This window comes from Theobroma cacao, chromosome 1 (assembly GCF_053813885.1).
Source record: "Theobroma cacao isolate CCN51 chromosome 1, ASM5381388v1, whole genome shotgun sequence".
In the NCBI taxonomy this organism is placed as follows: domain Eukaryota; kingdom Viridiplantae; phylum Streptophyta; class Magnoliopsida; order Malvales; family Malvaceae; genus Theobroma; species Theobroma cacao.
In genome coordinates, this window is record NC_142639.1 from 6,544,137 (window position 1) to 6,561,230 (window position 17,094).

General features: G+C 34.3%; 1 protein-coding gene across 1 annotated transcript; it reads right to left on the reverse strand.

Moving 5' to 3' along the window:
• Positions 1 to 8,099: 8,099 nt before the first annotated feature.
• LOC18611739 (uncharacterized) lies at positions 8,100 to 12,965 on the reverse strand. Its single transcript, XM_007048155.3, has 3 exons — positions 12,467 to 12,965; positions 10,288 to 11,779; positions 8,100 to 9,646 (listed from the first exon to the last, which is right to left on the reverse strand). Exons 1-3 carry the CDS (start codon positions 12,843 to 12,845, stop codon positions 8,464 to 8,466), a joined length of 3,054 nt encoding a protein of 1,017 aa, XP_007048217.3. The 5' UTR covers positions 12,846 to 12,965; the 3' UTR covers positions 8,100 to 8,463.
• Positions 12,966 to 17,094: the final 4,129 nt, after the last annotated feature.

Consider the following 17,094-nt stretch of genomic DNA (forward strand, 5'->3'; position numbering starts at 1 on the left):
TTTTCGGTGGGCTTAAAATTAATTTAAGTTTTCATCGATTAGAATCGAGTCAATAGGTGGCCAATCGCACCTATTAAAAAAGATTGGTGGCGACTCCTAATTTAATTTTTAGTGAGTTTTCACATCCGTGTCTGGCGATCGGGTTCCCAGACCCGCACGTTACGACAATCCACATGATTGGTGCTAATCTTTCTCCTTTACACCAAAAAGTCAATTTCATTGTAGAAAATCAATTAGTATGTGTGTCTGGTGAAGAAGATTTACTAATAAGCAACTCTCTAACCACTCCATCGGTGGAATCAACGAAAGAACTTGAATGCTTCTTTAGATATTTTCAAAATTTATAACACAACTTACACAGTTGAAACGTTAATGGTGCACACTCTATGCTTATCGAGAACCACTAACATGAGAGTTTGGAAAACGAAGGGGAGAGGATGTCACGTCGAGTACGATTGGTGGAAGAACCTTCAAAAAATCAAAAGGCATGTGTTACCGATCAAGAACGAGGAGATGTTTGGTTTAGGATACACGACAAGGAAAAGGAAGATGGTGGCTAAAATGAAAAAGAGGAGGTCAGCTCGCTCCGAGGGGCAAGATTTAAAGACCAAGAGAATGTGCATTCCCCACTTGCATAAGCCCTTTCGCTCAATTGGTTGCATTTACCCCAAAGCGTTAAAATTGGGAAAATATGAATTCAACAAGACTCTAGAGGATGCTTTCGTTGAGCTCTCGGTTGCAAATGATCAGTGAAGAAGACAATGAGATATCTGGGTTCTCACTACAGGGTGCTAAGCAGTTGGAAGGCCATGGATCTGCCCGTTACCTTTGAGCCTTTTATAAAAGTAATGCAATGTACAAATTCTGCTATATGCTTATGCCCAAGAGCTTTGGGAATAGTTTTTTTTCCTTTTTTTATTTAAATCATTTTAGTAATTACGATAAACATGATGCATTTTTATAATCTTTTTTAATGTTTAGCTTTTTTTAAAAAAAATTCTCTTAAATTCCTCTTTCTTGTCATGATTGTCTATATCTAACTAATTTCATCTATTTTTAAGTCTCCAAATAATGAATACGAAGATTAATCATAAATATTGGTGAGTTGGATGACGAAAAGAATGTAGATAATTATTTCTTATCTCTTGACTTGTCGAGACTAGTAGAATAAGAGGACAAAAAGATTGTGCCCCATCAAGAGTCCATAGATTTGTTGAATTTAGGAGATGAAGAGCATAGGAAGAAAGTTAACGTCGGCACATCCTTCCCAATTGATGAGAGACAAAAGTTGAGAAAATTGCTTTGTGAATATGATAGATGTATTTGCATGGTCATATTAAGACATGTCAAGTCTTAGTATTGTTGTCTTTTTTCATAAGTTACCATTGAGATCGGAGTGCAAGTCGATCAAACAAAGGTTGAGACATATGAAGCTAGATATGTTGTTGAAAATTAAGGATGAGGTTAAGAAATAGTTTGATAAGGGATTGTTAGAAGTGGCTAAATATTAAGAATGGGTGGTTAACTAGTTCAAATTTCCAAAGAAAGGTAAAAAGGTTTAAATGTGTGGAGATTATAGGGATTTGAATAGAGTAAACTCAAAAGATAATTTCTCATTGCCTCATGATAACTCTATTACATAGAGTTATCATACAGTTTTGTGGAGCATGAATTGTACTTATTCTTTTAATTTTCAGCATAGTTCTTACCAAATTTTCATACTTTTTAGTATGAGTTAATTTTTAGGATGTTTAGTGTCATGAAGGCAATTTAATCTTCATTTGTGTTATCAAAACTCCCCTCAATGCAACCTTTGATCATTCAACTTTTCTTTGATTTTGAAGGAATGGTGGGCTGAAAGTGAAGCTGAAGAATGGACCTCATCAACTCTGCACTTGGTGGCTTAAAGGAGGAGAGCATGGTGGCGAAAGGATCAAAGCTGCAACAACAAATTGTCCAGGCAGAAGGATTTTCGTTGCAGCAAGAACCCAATCTCGCTGCAGCAAGAACAGAGCACAAAGAAACAGAAGGATTTTCGCTGCAGTGAGAATCCAATCTCGCTGCAGTGAAAATGAGGAACTCGTCAACCATGCTAGATCAGCTTTGGCTCGCTGCAGCAAGAATCCAATTTCGCTGCAGCGAGAACATATCAGAGATAAGGAATATTTTGGGCTCGAGATCTTAGGTCAAGGCTGAATAAGGGGGACTATAAATAGTATTCTTTGGCACAGAAAACGAGAGATTCGGCAGAGACACTTTTGGCAAGAAGAGCTGCAACAAAACGGGAAAAAAAGGAAGATTCAAGGGGAGGAGATTTTAAAAGTTGCAACAGATTCTTTTTGCTCTCTCTCTCTCTAGATTTGAAGCTTTTTCTCTCTTTCATTTTGTAAAACTATGCTCTTACTGCTGTATTGTGTACTCTATTTCTTTGAAATGTTGAGCTAAGCTCAATTATCTAAGATTATGGTTAACTCTATTAATTAGTTTGGAAATTGGTTGGTTGGGTGTTTATTCTTAATGCAACTCTTGATGTTTATTCAAGCTGGAATCTATTGTTCATTAATTGATTGATCACCAATTAATTGAAATTGAGTATTTGGATGACACTTGAAAAGGTTAATCTAAATTAGACTTAGGCTTGAGTAAAGTGTGTTCATAACACTAAAAAAAAAAAAGAGAATGAATGGTACTGTTTTGATGTGTGGTTAGGGTAGAAATACAACTAATTGCCACACTTAGTTAATTAGGAATTTCTTAATTTCAAGAGCTTAAATTATTTGTAACTGATAGACATATAAGGAGGCAAATAGATTAGGCAAGTGTGTAATACCTTGACAGAGGATTACACACAACTTAAGATCTTAGACTGATATCAAATTCCATTGAGATTAAATAACTAACCAAGACCAATTCCAAATGAAGTAATAGAGGACACCATAATCCTAGGTTATTAGATCATTGATACCATTTCCATTTATTGATTGCATTACTTAGAGTAGATTCTTGTTAATTAGTTTACATTTTCTATTTAATCATAGTCCAAAAATTTATTTCTTGGATAAGGTTAGCTTGTGTCAATTTTGGTAATTAGCAGCAATCATTAGATCAACTCCTTGAGGTTCGACATCCCACTCATCACTTATTACTTGTCACGACCGTGTACACTTGCACGAAGTCTTTGCTAGTAATTTACATTCAATTTGAGCATATTTACATATTGCATAGGCAGGTTTATTATTACTTTTAGCTAGCAACACCTCACATTGATACTCTTGTTGATGATACTACCAAACATTCCATGTTTTTGTTCATAAATGAATTTTCAGGATTATAAGAAAATTTATTGTATATATACATATACATATATATATCATTATATTTTATATATTTCATTTTATAAAGTATCTATTATGACTTAATTTGTATTTTTAAAAATTCCATCAATTAAATTGGTGTGTCTTGACTTGTAACATCAAATTTGACATTTAACATTTAATTAATATAAGTATATCAATTTAATATCCTAACATCAGGGGCAAAGGGAGATGGGTGGTAGTCGTCACCTCTCAATTTTTAATTTTGTTTTATTTTTATGTGAATAAAATTCAAAATATCTAGTTTCGCCATCCGTAAACAAATCAAATGAATTTGTTTGGAGGAATAGTAAGAAATCTAAGTTAACCTTCAAAGATATGCATTCAATTCCTTATAAGCTTAAATTTTAAAATTATTTTCTTTTTTTTTCTTTTTCTTTTTAAAATGCATTGAATACAACTTACGATACTTAATGTGAAAATTTAATATTACATTTTTTCTACTTTATATCTATTACAATGCCTAATGTGAAAATCTAATTTTAATTTTTCTTTCTATATTATGTATATTTATATTACTGAATTTAAAAACTTATATTTAAATTGTTAATGAAATTTTATTTTATAATTTAATTTTATTTTAAAAGTGATTAATTTTTTTACTCCGAATCGAATCATTGACTTGATCCATGACTTTATATAATTACTCTTTAGTCACCTTTCATACAAATTCTTAAATTCAATACTGCCTAGCATAGCATATGACAAATAATTCTAAGCACTCTCTACAAAAGGAGAAATTTGGCCAATGAGAGACATACACAATGGCAATTTCAAATCCCTTTCATTTATTTTCCTTTAGCTTTTATTATCCAACAATAAATTCCATCTTTGATATATTAGGTTTAAAATCTAGAATCTTAGTCTTACATATGAAATGATGTACCATCAAACTGTAGAAAAATTACTAGCTTAATTCCTCAATTCTCGTGCTTTTTTAAAGGTTAAATCTAGCAGATACACTACTACATAATTAACCTAAAAAATAACATTGTTCGCCACAAGTTAAACCGGAAATATAATACAGATTGGCCATTCTAAAACGTTTTTCAGTAAAACTCCCTTAATTCTCATGGTTTCATAAGCTGAAACTTGCCAGATTCAAGCGTGGTTTTATGCCTTTCTAAGCAAGTGGCTGTCATAACTGAGCTCGATGTCAACTAGCAGAATGCGTAATTTCTTTAATTTCTTCTATTTAGGGTTTAGTCACGCCCGCGTGATAAGCCCATAGGAGGGGAGATTCAAGAGCAATAGGAATAGGCCATCGGAGCCAACAACCGAGCAGATGAGAACTGAAAGGGGCCATTTAGCGGCCAAGGAGGCCAGGCGGGCCAACAGCAGTCGAGCCAACTAGCCACGCCAGTAGGCAGGCAGCATGCCCAGCACTGCCCCAACGGTCTACTCACTGTTCCATTGGGTAGAAACAATCTTCTATTGGAGGTTTCAAATCATGCCTAAGGTTCTTCCTAATCATTAGAGAGGGATAAGCACTTGGCTTGTAAAAAGGATCTTGCACACGAGCCAAAGGGGCTAGTTGGGTGGTGAAAATGTAAGGGTGGGAGGGCTCATCCCTTCCTTTGCCCTCCTAATGAGACAAAGGTTTTTAAGGGTTTCTCTAGTATAAATGTTCTACATTTGTGAATACAACACATTTTTTTTCCTCACTCCTTTGTTGCTTATTTTCTGTTGCATCGTTCTTTTTTCATTCCATCTTTAGAGGGGAATACGAGTTTCCAGGCTGCTTAGGCATACCAATAGCATATGAGAGTTTCTAGATTGCTTAGGCGTCCTAGTGGCGTGTGAGGGATGTCTAGGGACGCATCGAGATTGAACTAAAGACTCGGCACGTGTCACAGAGACCTCTTTAAGGATAAAGGTCAATTACTTATAAAGGAAATTATGAAAAATAGAAAACCTTATAAGTCTATCTCAAAAATAATCTTTAATATAAAATTAATTGTTTTTATCAACTTTTATTATTGACTTGACAAAAATACCTTTTAAATCATTTCAGATAAATTAAATGTTATATGTTTCTCTTATCATCTAGCTTTATCTCGCCATCCAACTCTCTTTAATTTTACCACAATCGTTATCTCTCTTTATTTATCTCTTTCTATCTCACCATATCATTGTCAATCTGCATACCAAGAGTAGAAATGACATTAAGGTATGTTTTTGGGTTCTATCTCTTGCCATATCGTCATATTGTTGTTTATTTAGAAATCAAAAAGCAGAAATGACATCAAGGTATGTTCTTGGATTCTATCTCTTGTCATCTTGCTATATTGTTGTTAATTTACAAACCAAAGAGCAGATATGACATTAAGGTATGTTCTTAAATTTATTAATTTACATTTATAAAACTTCAAAGTTGATGGGTTGAAATTATAAGTGAAATCTGTAAATTTGAACACTATCTAGAGTTATTACATGACATGCTTGCATGTAACAACTCTAATGCACATTGGTGCGTAACAAATGGCATGTAAGTGGCCTGAATAGTTAACCCAGGGAAGCTACACATCATTTACAAAAAATTTAATGTTATTACACATCATGTAGAACAAGTTAAATATTGTCACACGTCATGCGTAATAACTAAATTATTACACGTTATGTTTAAAAATCCTTGGTTGCTACACGCCATGCTTAAAAATTCTTAATTGCTACACGTCATGACTAATGACTAAGTTGTTATACGTCATGTCTAAAAATTATTAGTTGCTACATGCCATGTCTAAAAATTATTAGTTGCTACATGCCATGTCTAAAAATTATTAGTTGCTACATGCCATGCTTAACTAATGGACTAAGTTGTTACACATCATGCCTAAAATTTCTAAATACTACATGTCATGCCTAAAAATCTTAAGTTGCTACACGCCATGCATCATCCTAAGTTGCTACACACCATGCCTAACAATCTAAGTCGCTATACACCATGTTGAAATTCATAAATGATGCTACACTATGTTTATATTCATGCCCATAGGGAAATCCTTAGAGTTGTTACACACCATGCCCATATTGTCTTGATATGTTACACGCCATTGTAATAACATTCGACCCAAATGAGCATGGCGTATAATATCTTTAAGGATTTCCTTAAACCTTTAACTACCATATTTAACAAAATCAACGAATATGGCTACCATCACAACAAAAACCCACTAAAAAATTCAACAAAAAATTTAACATTAACTAACTTACCTTTTTACGCAGTTATGAACTTGTTGCTATGAGAAATGAATCAAATGATCGTGTAATATACCCGGCATATAAAGTTTAGGAAAATAAAAAGGGAGAGGAAAAATCTTGTCGTGTAATATAACTAGTGCGTAATGTTGTTATGTATTTGAATATGAGGAAGTTTTATTGAGAGTAATTTAAAAAAAAATTAAACTAAACAAAAGTCAGACACACTACATCAACACCTAAGGATCCATCACAAAACATAATCACGTTGAATTAAAGTATGAAATTTAAATACATCACAGTAAATCTAGTTTAAAATGTAACTGCAAATTTAAATTGATTACACTAAATAAACAAAGTTAAAAATCCAACAGCTCAGTTTCACAACTATTAGTAAAATTTTTTGAAAATGATGTGTAACAATAACATTTTTTTAATACGACATATAATAACATTGGTGTGTAACAATATTTTTTCAACATGACATGTTGTCAAATTTTAAAACACATGCACTTAAATATGACAAGGTTTCATTAATGATAATTTTATTTTAAAATCTTTTTTCTTAATTAAAAATAGTTAAAATTATGAAAAAAATTATTGCCTATAATACTTTATCTTTAAGGATTATTTTATAATTTTGGCCTTATATCATCTTTAAAGATACCTTGTTGAGGTTAATCTTCTAATCTTTTACCACAACTTTGAACATCATGCAATGCTATATTCTTCCCTACCGCGCATTTCATAGATTCCAGCATGTTTTCTAGGCATGAGCGACAAGCCTGACCATATCATTGTATGCTTTTCATGATGACAGCGATAGAGTTAGTCAATTTTTATTGAAAGAGTCAAAGAAAAAAAAAAAGATAAAAGTTTATAAGATTAATATGTTGATAGACAATAATTTTATATAACATGTATATCAAAAAAAATAAAAAAAAAGACTTATAATAGTCCATGTGAGATCATTTTGTTATTTTTTATTTGTATTAGTTATTAAATAAAAAAATTATTTTAAAGAGACATTAAAAAAACAAATAATACTTTAAAAAATTTAAAAATTTTTAAAGGCCACAAACTCCAAAACTGTAAAAGCATCCGCCCTTGGCTCCAGGGAAATGGGATTGAATTTCAAATATGATGCAGCCTCCGTAGTCTGCAGCAAAATCTACACCAAAACTAACTGCAATCCTCATGATGTCCCTCGGTTTGCAGAATGCATGGTGCAATGTTGAGTTTTTGGTCCACGTAGTTTGAGGTACATGTTCTATTAGCTGGATTGACTCCAATCAATAACAAGGTTAAACAAGGGACTTAAGCATGACTCCAGTTTAACATAATTCCCATTCCAGATTTACTTCAGTTTAACATAGTCACCATTCATCCTTATATTGAGCCTGCAAAATTTGAGCGATCAAGTCTATTTTTAACATCTACAATGCGTCAGTTGAATATATTAGCAAGACTGTAGGAGAGAATGAAATAAGACAGACCTGTAAGTGCCCTCATCACGATAAATGTTAAAAGATTGATTATAGTTCCTGAAGTTTATTTGATATCTCTAGAAAAACATCATGCCACAAGAGAAAGCGGAATGATTGCATAACAGCATGCTATAGAAATTGCTTTTAGTAGAGAAGAAGGAAATCTTAATCTAGACCTATCCCAGGCCAGAATGAGCAAAAATACTCTTGACTCATTAAAATAAGCTAACTACTAGTATAATAATTGAATAAAGTATTATACTATTAGCCATCATTTGGCACCTTGAACTAATTTTAAGGCCCAAACATTTTCTCCAGCATAGCTTGAATGTTGTACCTGAACTAATATAAGCAAAATGGATGCAAAAAATGCAAAATGAATCATTTCCCTACCATGAGACCATTCACACCTGCATCCTCGACTCACTTGATTTTTTCAAACTACCTAATATTCCATTAATTAACTTATCCTTGTCATTCCCCACTGGATCTGCAACAAAAGAATAGTTCTTTTGCAGCCTCCTCCTCTGTCCACAGTCCTTCAAAGAAGTTTCTGACCTCATGCCTACTTCAGCAGCACCAGATGGCTTTACATGGTATTCAGAACAATCAACCATTCCCTCGGCATTCTCTGAATTTTCCTTTCTTTCCTCATCTTCCTTACTACTGTACCAAGAATCAAGGATTTGCAACAACGAGCTGTCTTCCTCATTTATTCCTGGCTTCTGTTGCCGTCCTGATTGCTCCGAAGTTGAGATTTCCCCTTCAGAATCTGAAAATTCATCATCTGACACAGAAGGTTCATAGTTAGAATATGCTACCTTTGTGTCCTCTGTTCTTTTGCTCCCTAATACTGATTGCAGTTCTTTGTTTGAACTTCTGCTTAAAACAGGTCCTAGTTCATCCCATGTTGGGTCAAAATCATCATCCTTTGTTGATGCATCTGGCAATTCACCAGCTGAGTTCCCTAATGCATGACTAGTATTTCCTCGAATGTTAGGAACATCAGTTTCCAGGCCAGCAATGTCCGGAACCATACTTTCAGGAATTATGTAGCAGGACTCTATTTTTATCCCAGGCACTATCTCTAGCAGGGATGCCAACTTTTTGTAACCAAGCCTTTGTATATCAAGAGGATAATCATACCTCTCAAGGAACAGTTTCCTAAAGAGACCCATATTATATCCTTCAGGGTGTTCCTTCATTATCTGTTCTACAAGTTTTTGACAGTCAGATATTATCTCACATCTAGAACGATCAGAAGATTTCTTATTGATGATGGTAGATGAAGCTCCAGAATCAGGTATATTCTGCACCTTTTTCTCTCCTTCATGCTTTGGCTGCAAGTTTGCCTGTGATGGAGTGTGCATAAAGATAGATCTCAACCCATTTGCAGCATGAGAATGACCCAAACAGGGACTCTTCTCAAAAGCCCTTGTGATCCTGAAAGGTGATGTTTGGGAGGGGCATTCTTCGATCCATTTCTTATCTGATATTAACAAATCCACCAATTGAAGAAGATCGATGTTACTGAGAGATCTAAGAACCAAAGGCCCTTCCTTAAGAAGATTCTCTGCCATCTCTTCCCTGCAAAAGATTAATAACAACTAAGACATGATTTTTTTTAGAACTCCTTCACCTTTTTAAGTTAGAACTCAAATTTCCAATTCACTAAATTTGATTCTAAAACTGCATCAGATTTGCAATCTAAAATATCATTTGTAGAAAATGCACTGTTTGGTCTTATATTTTCATTTCTGAAAAGCATTGACTCATTGGAAAAGAGAAAAAAGAAAAATGGTCATTCTTGCTATTCTACGACCTTTTGCAAGTAAACCTGCAGTCCCAATCCACCAACACATCAAAATGCATGTACCAAATCAAAGACATGCACAAACACATGGACAGCAAACAGAAGCCCCTGTACACTGACTAAGCTCCAAAAAGAATTGGGCAAGTTCCTAAGCCAAAATATCTATGTTCTTTTCTGTCAAATAAACTCATGCTTATGCAAAACTCAACAATATAAATAAAGCAACCACAACAGATGACAGAAGTGTGTAAATCGGTGAAGTTCAACAATTTAACAAAAGTCAATGCTATTCTGGGTTCCATCATGAAAGAAGGATACATATAAAAAGATGCAAACTACAGAAGGGAGCAAGCAAACCAACATATTTTTATCAGCAAGGCATGCGGTAAAAACTAGAGGGGAAGATTTAGCAAACCTTGTCCTAGACAGGTTGACAAGAACTGATCCCCTAGGTGAGTCCATTAAGATTTCCATGTCTTTCCAGAAGGAATCCTGAGTGAAAACCTCATGCTTTAAAGAATTAATGTTTATTTGGTTGAGCTTGTCAATCAATTGATCACCTGAAGCCTTAGAGTCTTTGCTACTTCTCCAAAATTTACACCAATTGGCAATCCTGTTAAGTAAACCTGACCTCTTTCCTGAGTGATTTTCGCCTGTTTCAGCACTTACTTTATTGTCAACAGTTGAATCATTACTTGATGAAGAAACGGTCACTGGATGAGAAACCTCACATGACTTTGCATCACATTCTTCCTTCATTCCTTCCCTCTCAGAGCTAAACCCAGCGCATTTTTTCAGAGTATAGTTATTTCTTTTCTCAGAGCTAACTTCAGAATCATCATCTTTTTCTGGAAGGTCATGACTATTTATTTCAGAAATTCCATTGCTACCACCAAACCATCTTCGCCAAACTTTTCTAACAAAACCAACTTCAGGTGCAGAATCTTGTTCCAGCATAGGAGCCTGATGACCCTCAGTTACCTGCTCATTAGATGCTTCAGCAATCTTCTGACCAACTGGAAGGGGCTGTTGGACTTCCTCTGGAGGCTCTTCTGCATTTACTTTAACAAGATTATCATTTTCTGTTGGGCTTTGTTGTACCTTTCTTGGAGTAACTCCAGAATTAACTTCAGGGGAATGATGCAATGTGGACTTTCCATTTAGATCACCACCAACTGAACTGTCATCACCACTTGACCTAGAAGAAACAGTGAGGTCGTCTCCATATCTACAGACAGGTTCTGCCGATAAACATGGACTAGTCTCAGATAGTTCACCAGCTTTTGGGGTAATACCACGTATAAGAAACTGACCATCACCTTCAGACTTAAGCGTCAAAATGCGTCGCATTGATAAAAGAAAGCGGGAGAACTTTTTGTATCCATACAAGTCTTTGTCAAGGCCAACATTACTTCTGTCCAACTCAAGACGAAGGTCTGTAATGGAAATTCCCTTCGGATAAGAGTTTAGAATCTGACGAATTTGCTTTATGACCACCTTTGGAATTGGCCGAGGCTTAGAATCTGAACAACCCTCAGACAATTCTTCAGTCCGTGGACAAGCTGGTTGTTCAACAACTAAAAATGGGTTTTCAAGAGGCACCTTGTAATGGCCATACCAAGAACCAGAAGGACCATCAGGAGGTTGGTTATAGTGCTTTCCAGTCAGATTCTCTCCTTTAAGCAGTGCATTCCAATTCCACATGATACTGGCAGCACTGCAAAGAACACTAGGAGCAGATTCGGGACTAGCAAGCAGTACATTGTAGTTGTTCATTCGTAATCTATGCAATACACTAGCAAAGTCCCTGTCACCAGAAATTAAAAAAAGATGTGCTGGAGGAGGATTTTGAGAAACCCAATACATAAGATCTACCAGAAGCGATCTATCCGCACTGTTCTTTCCACCTGCATTGGCAGGACATTTGCATGGTATATTAACATGAACCGAGACAATCAACTAAACCTTTTGAATGCAATGTAAAAAAAAATTACAAGACCTGCAATCCGTATTCTTTCACAATATTTGTGCAACGCCAACACTTCATAGTAGCTCCCCCACCCCCCACACCACCCTTTCCAACCTAAATCTTTTAGTAGAAAAATGAAAAGTTTTTTTCTAAGATAAATATATGAATCATGATCTAGGATTCTTGTATCGCACAAGGCACAAACACAAACAAAAAATGCCTTAAACAATATTATTTGAAGACTAAGGCTTTGGTTGTTGTTTTTGCTATTTACTTTGCCTGTTTGAATAAAAAAAGCACGTAATAATTTTGAATAATTAAAACTTAAAACTTAATTTTTTTAAATATCAAAAGGCATGATTTTGCACTAATATAAAACAATTAATCAAATTATGTTAAAACATTTGTAATTGTTACATTTCAGTTATTTTCTCATTTTTAATCAAATATATGATGGTTAAATAAAGTTTCCCTAAACCACTAAATTACTCAATAAAAAGCCCAATATTGCACTTCAATCTTGGTTATAAACAATCACTAAATTACATAATAAAGCAACCGAAATAAAATAAAAATAAACCATGAAAAAAAATTTCTTTCGCCAACTTAAGAAACAAAAACATACCATGTGGAACATGAGCAAGATTAACCCCAGTGGAAGAAAGCGCCTCTTGATTAGTTCTAGAGAGTTGAAAAATGTCTCCGAAAGCCGTTATCTGAATAGGACCCTTAATTCCATTAGCCCTGACAGCGGCAGTGATCATATGAGCAATCTTAAATACATTGACACCTGCAGGCAAATTACAGTTCTCAAAATCCCACCAAACCGAAACTTTAACGTGCCTTGACTCCTCCTCGTGGCGCCGCGATGGATAATAGGAATGGAAAGGGTGGTTTTGGGAAGTGGAGAAATGGGAAATGAAGGTTGAGAGGGAATATATCGGTGGAGAAGAGGAAGAGGAAAAGGAAAAAATGGTCTCAAGAGAAAAGGGTTTAAGTTTCATTGTTAATGAGAAAATGGTGTTTTTTTCATACCACAGATTTTGGATTTCTGGGAAATTTTGGCGTACGGTGGTGAGGAAGACAGGCGAGGGTTTTAGGAAGAGAGGAGCCAGAGACCTAAAACCCCCTGCTCCAGCATCAGGGCACGTTCGGTGCATGTGCATATGCATTTGTTTGGGCTTTTGAGTGTGTTGGGAAATTCAAAGTTTGTCTGGGTTTATTATTGGGCTTTTATTTAGGCCCTCAAGGAATGCGCTAGTGTTTGTTGCGATAAATTCTTATCTCTCTGTTTATTCTTCTAGGAAAAAAGTGTGAGACATTTGTGATTTTTTTTTTCTTTAAGGAAAGATTTAAATATTGCTTAGGGATGGCAGTTAAAATGAGTTCGATTTGATAATATTGAAAACTCCTTGACTTGATCAAGACTCTACTTTTCTCAAAATGAATTCGACTTTAAAAATATTAATTTTTTTTTACTTGATCAAACTTCGACTCATTTCAAAATGACATAATATCCAAAAAAGGTTTTAAATTATTAAAATTTTTTATTTAAGTCTTTATATTTTTATTGTGTTCAATTAAGTCTTTATATTTTTGTTTTAAATCAAATAAATCTTTATACTTTATTTTGAGTCAATTAAGTTATTATAACTAATGATTAATTTAGTCAAAATGTCATTTATCATTTTACGTCGTGTGGTATTGACGTGGTATGCTAACATATCATAATGATGTGATATGTTGACATATGATAATTGATAATAAAATAACATGCTAATTTGGTATGATAACATGGTTATTTGACATTTTTCATTCTTTATATCAATGTTATGTTAATGCCATGTGAATATAAAATAATAAGTGATATTTTGACTAATGATAATTAGTCAATCATAAATCATAAGGACTTATTTGATACAAAATGAAAATATAAGGACTTGACTAAACGTAATAAAAGAATAAAAATTTATTTGAATTTTTTTGAATAGTTTAAGAATTTTTTTCAAAATTATATACTTTTTAAAATAAGTTTGATTTGAAAATATTAAAAACTCCTTGACTTGGCTAAGGCTTGTCTCTTTTCAAAATGAGTTTAATTTTGAAAATATTGAGAACCTGAAATATTCATCCAACAACGCTTTATAAAGTTTGATGTTGACTCAATTGGACCTAACAATCCTCGTGCCAGCTAGATTGGGTTTGAAAATCTTCTTTCATTTTATTCAATTTTTTTAAATTTGATGAAAAACCCTTTAACTTAATCGAGGCTTCATAACTTGGAAAAAAGTTCAAGTTGAATGGGCTTCTACTCCTAAAAGCCCGAAAAACATGCTTTAATTGCTTTTGCATAATAATTTTCAATTGTGGTATTGCATGGTCAAAAGGATTTGTATGCAGATTGCAAGATGGAAAGACTATGATACCTATTGGTCTTCCCTTGCTTTACTCATCGTATTTGCCTGGTACTCACTTGGTCAACATTCTCTTTGTCTTGTTGACAAACACTTGTATGCATTATTTGGTGATGATCTCATGCTTTTGGCATTTTCCTTACTCCAAAACATCTGGTATTGATCTTGTCATGTTGACATAGATTATTGAAACCATCTTTTCCTCATCCTTCTGTAACAAACATCAAAAGATAATTAGGTTTTATATATGTATCAATTCAAATCTGGATTTCAATAGTTCCTATTGATCATTGGGACTATTCTCTCAAAACATTTTTCTTTTTCATTGTTTTTTGAGAAATGATTCCATTTGACCCTTTCAAAAAAAAAATGTTTATTTTGTCATTGAAAATTTTTTACAAAATATATAAAAAAACTCTTGAATTATTCAAAAAATTCAAATAAAATCCTTATTCTTTTATTATATCTAATTAATCTCTTATATTTTTATTTTAAATCAAATAAAATCTTTATAATTAATGATCGATTAATTGTTGCTATTCAAAGTGCAAGTTGTCATTCTATACTATATGGCATTAATGTACTATGTATGTTGACATGTCATAATAATAATGATATAATAGATAATGATGAGATCATGTGGTGTTTTTCACTTTTTATGTGTGGACATAAAATTACAATTGGTATTTTGACTAATAGTAATTAGTCAATTGTTAATTATAAGAATTTATTTAATTTAAAATAAAAGTATATAAACTTGATAAAGGTAATAGAAGAATAATTCAAAGACTCTTTCCAAATATTATACCAAAATTTTTTATCTTCGTGACTACAACGGATGCTCCATTGTGACCATAGAAATTTTCTTTTTGGAAACACATTTTTCTCTTCTTGCTTTTTCACTTTCATGAAATGCTCATCTTGCCATGATAAACATTTTGAATTTTAACAACAAAAAATACCGCAGCGACATTGAGGAACCTAGAAGAGAGCTTCATGGGGGTGGGGTTGTTATTGCTTTTCGTGGAAGGGGTCCCTCTGCTGTTGGGGGGTTTTAAGGCCAGATAGAGGTGTGCCAAGGATGTTTTTTAGGTTGGCTGCTTCTGTTTGTTACGGTTTCAGAGGTTCGTCTTGATGGTGGTTGTTGGGTTGGGTGGCTTGTGGTTTTGCATCTTATGGAGCTGTGGGATTCTCCTTCGTTGGTGGCTGAACTGTTGAGCCGGTGGCGGCTTTGATGGACAAAACTTTTTGGTGTGGAGCTGGTTTTCTATTTGAAGACTTCCCTTACTCTTCGTGGTGGAGTTAGTCTTCTCTTTGAAGACTTCTTTCTGCGTTTAATCTCTTTTGTGTATATGCTCATCTCTTTGCTAAAGCTGTAGGGACAGTCAACTGAGGAAACTACATTGTCGGGTTGCGAAAGGATGCTGCTTCTGATGGGCTGTCCTGCTGATACAGGCTGCCTTTTTGAGATTTTTAGGGTGCTTTTTTGTTGTTTGTTTCTAATAGGTGGTTTGGCCGTGAAAAGTTAGTGGCAGAGTTTTCGTTTAAGCTGCCAAGTTATTGTTCCTGGGGAAACTTGTTCTTTTTTATTTGGGTGGATACGATGGGTCCTATGTTCAGTGACGCTACCAAAATCGTGTTGCCTAGTTTGTTCATTTTGAAAATTGTACAAACTTCTTTCACCTTCACTAACCATTTTTTTTTTTGAAAGTGGTATTTTATTATCCAGCCATTAAACCTGCCATTTCGAGTCTAAAGTCCTTCATTAACTGAAGACTCTTAGTGGCATATGGTTTGCCTTGACTGGTTGAAAACTACATAATTACATCCAGCAAGCTGCCCACTTAAAGAATGGCAGCAACATAGCCCTTTGGAAATTTCGGAACCTAAACAAAGCTGTCCTAGTTTTAATTAACAGCAATAAAATTTCACTGTGGCTTGCCGGAACATGAAGTTGAGCCACACACAAAAGTAACAGCTGATACCAGGGCACAATGCAAAGGAGAATGGCGTGTTCCTCCACATTTCCAAACCAAGTCGACAAACACCAGTAACCAAGAGGTAGAGAATCACCGTAGCCAAAAAACACTCTTAAAAGAGCCACCGCCATTCCACTCAACTAAAGGAGAAGGAAAAAACAAAGAATCTTCAAAGCAAACAGCGGATGAAAACTGCCCTGGCACCACCTTTTCTCTTCCAAGTTGAATCAGCTTCCCCCGCCACAACTCCTGGTGAGGGACAATCTCCATCATTTTGCAGTGATCAATCACACAGAACGGTTTCGAAAGGATCAATGCCAGTAAAACAGCTACAGAGTCCTCCGAAACATCCAAGTCAGGCCAATATGTCATGAGAGTCTCTTGTAATCTAATTAGTTAAAGACTTTTTTTTTTTTGAAAGATGGATTTTATTATTCACAGAACCGATATGCTATTGCTAGTTTTTAGTTGTAATTTTCAGAGACTTTCATTGACATGAAAGATCGACTTGGCAATTAGTTAGAGACTTGAAATAGCATGTTAGTAATAAAGTTAATAAAAATCATTTTTAATTTTTTTTTTAAAAAAACTGTTTTATCTATTATTATTACATCTGTTTATTTAAATTTCCGAATGGAAGTAAATCAGATGTTTAAAGTTGTGATGACTTGGTAAAATAAAGCTAACGTAGATTTCATGTTTAAGTTGTTGAGAAACCTGAAAAGCATGGCATAACAAGAACCTTATCTAAAGCCAATCGGTTGAAAAGTTGAAACACTTCTCCACCCCTACCCTACAAAAAAGTAAGTTAAAGCTGCGAGTTTCTTTCAATTTCTTTTTCCTCCTTCATGGGGTTGAAA

Coding starts and splice junctions, on each gene's coding strand:
- LOC18611739 (XM_007048155.3), bottom strand. CDS start 12,845: ATGAAACTTAAACCCTTTTCTCTTGAGACCATTTTTTCCTTTTCCTCT. Junction 11,780..12,466: donor TCTTGCTCATGTTCCACATG/GTATGTTTTTGT, acceptor CTGCCAATGCAG/GTGGAAAGAACAGTGCGGAT. Junction 9,647..10,287: donor GTCAACCTGTCTAGGACAAG/GTTTGCTAAATC, acceptor AATCTTTTGCAG/GGAAGAGATGGCAGAGAATC.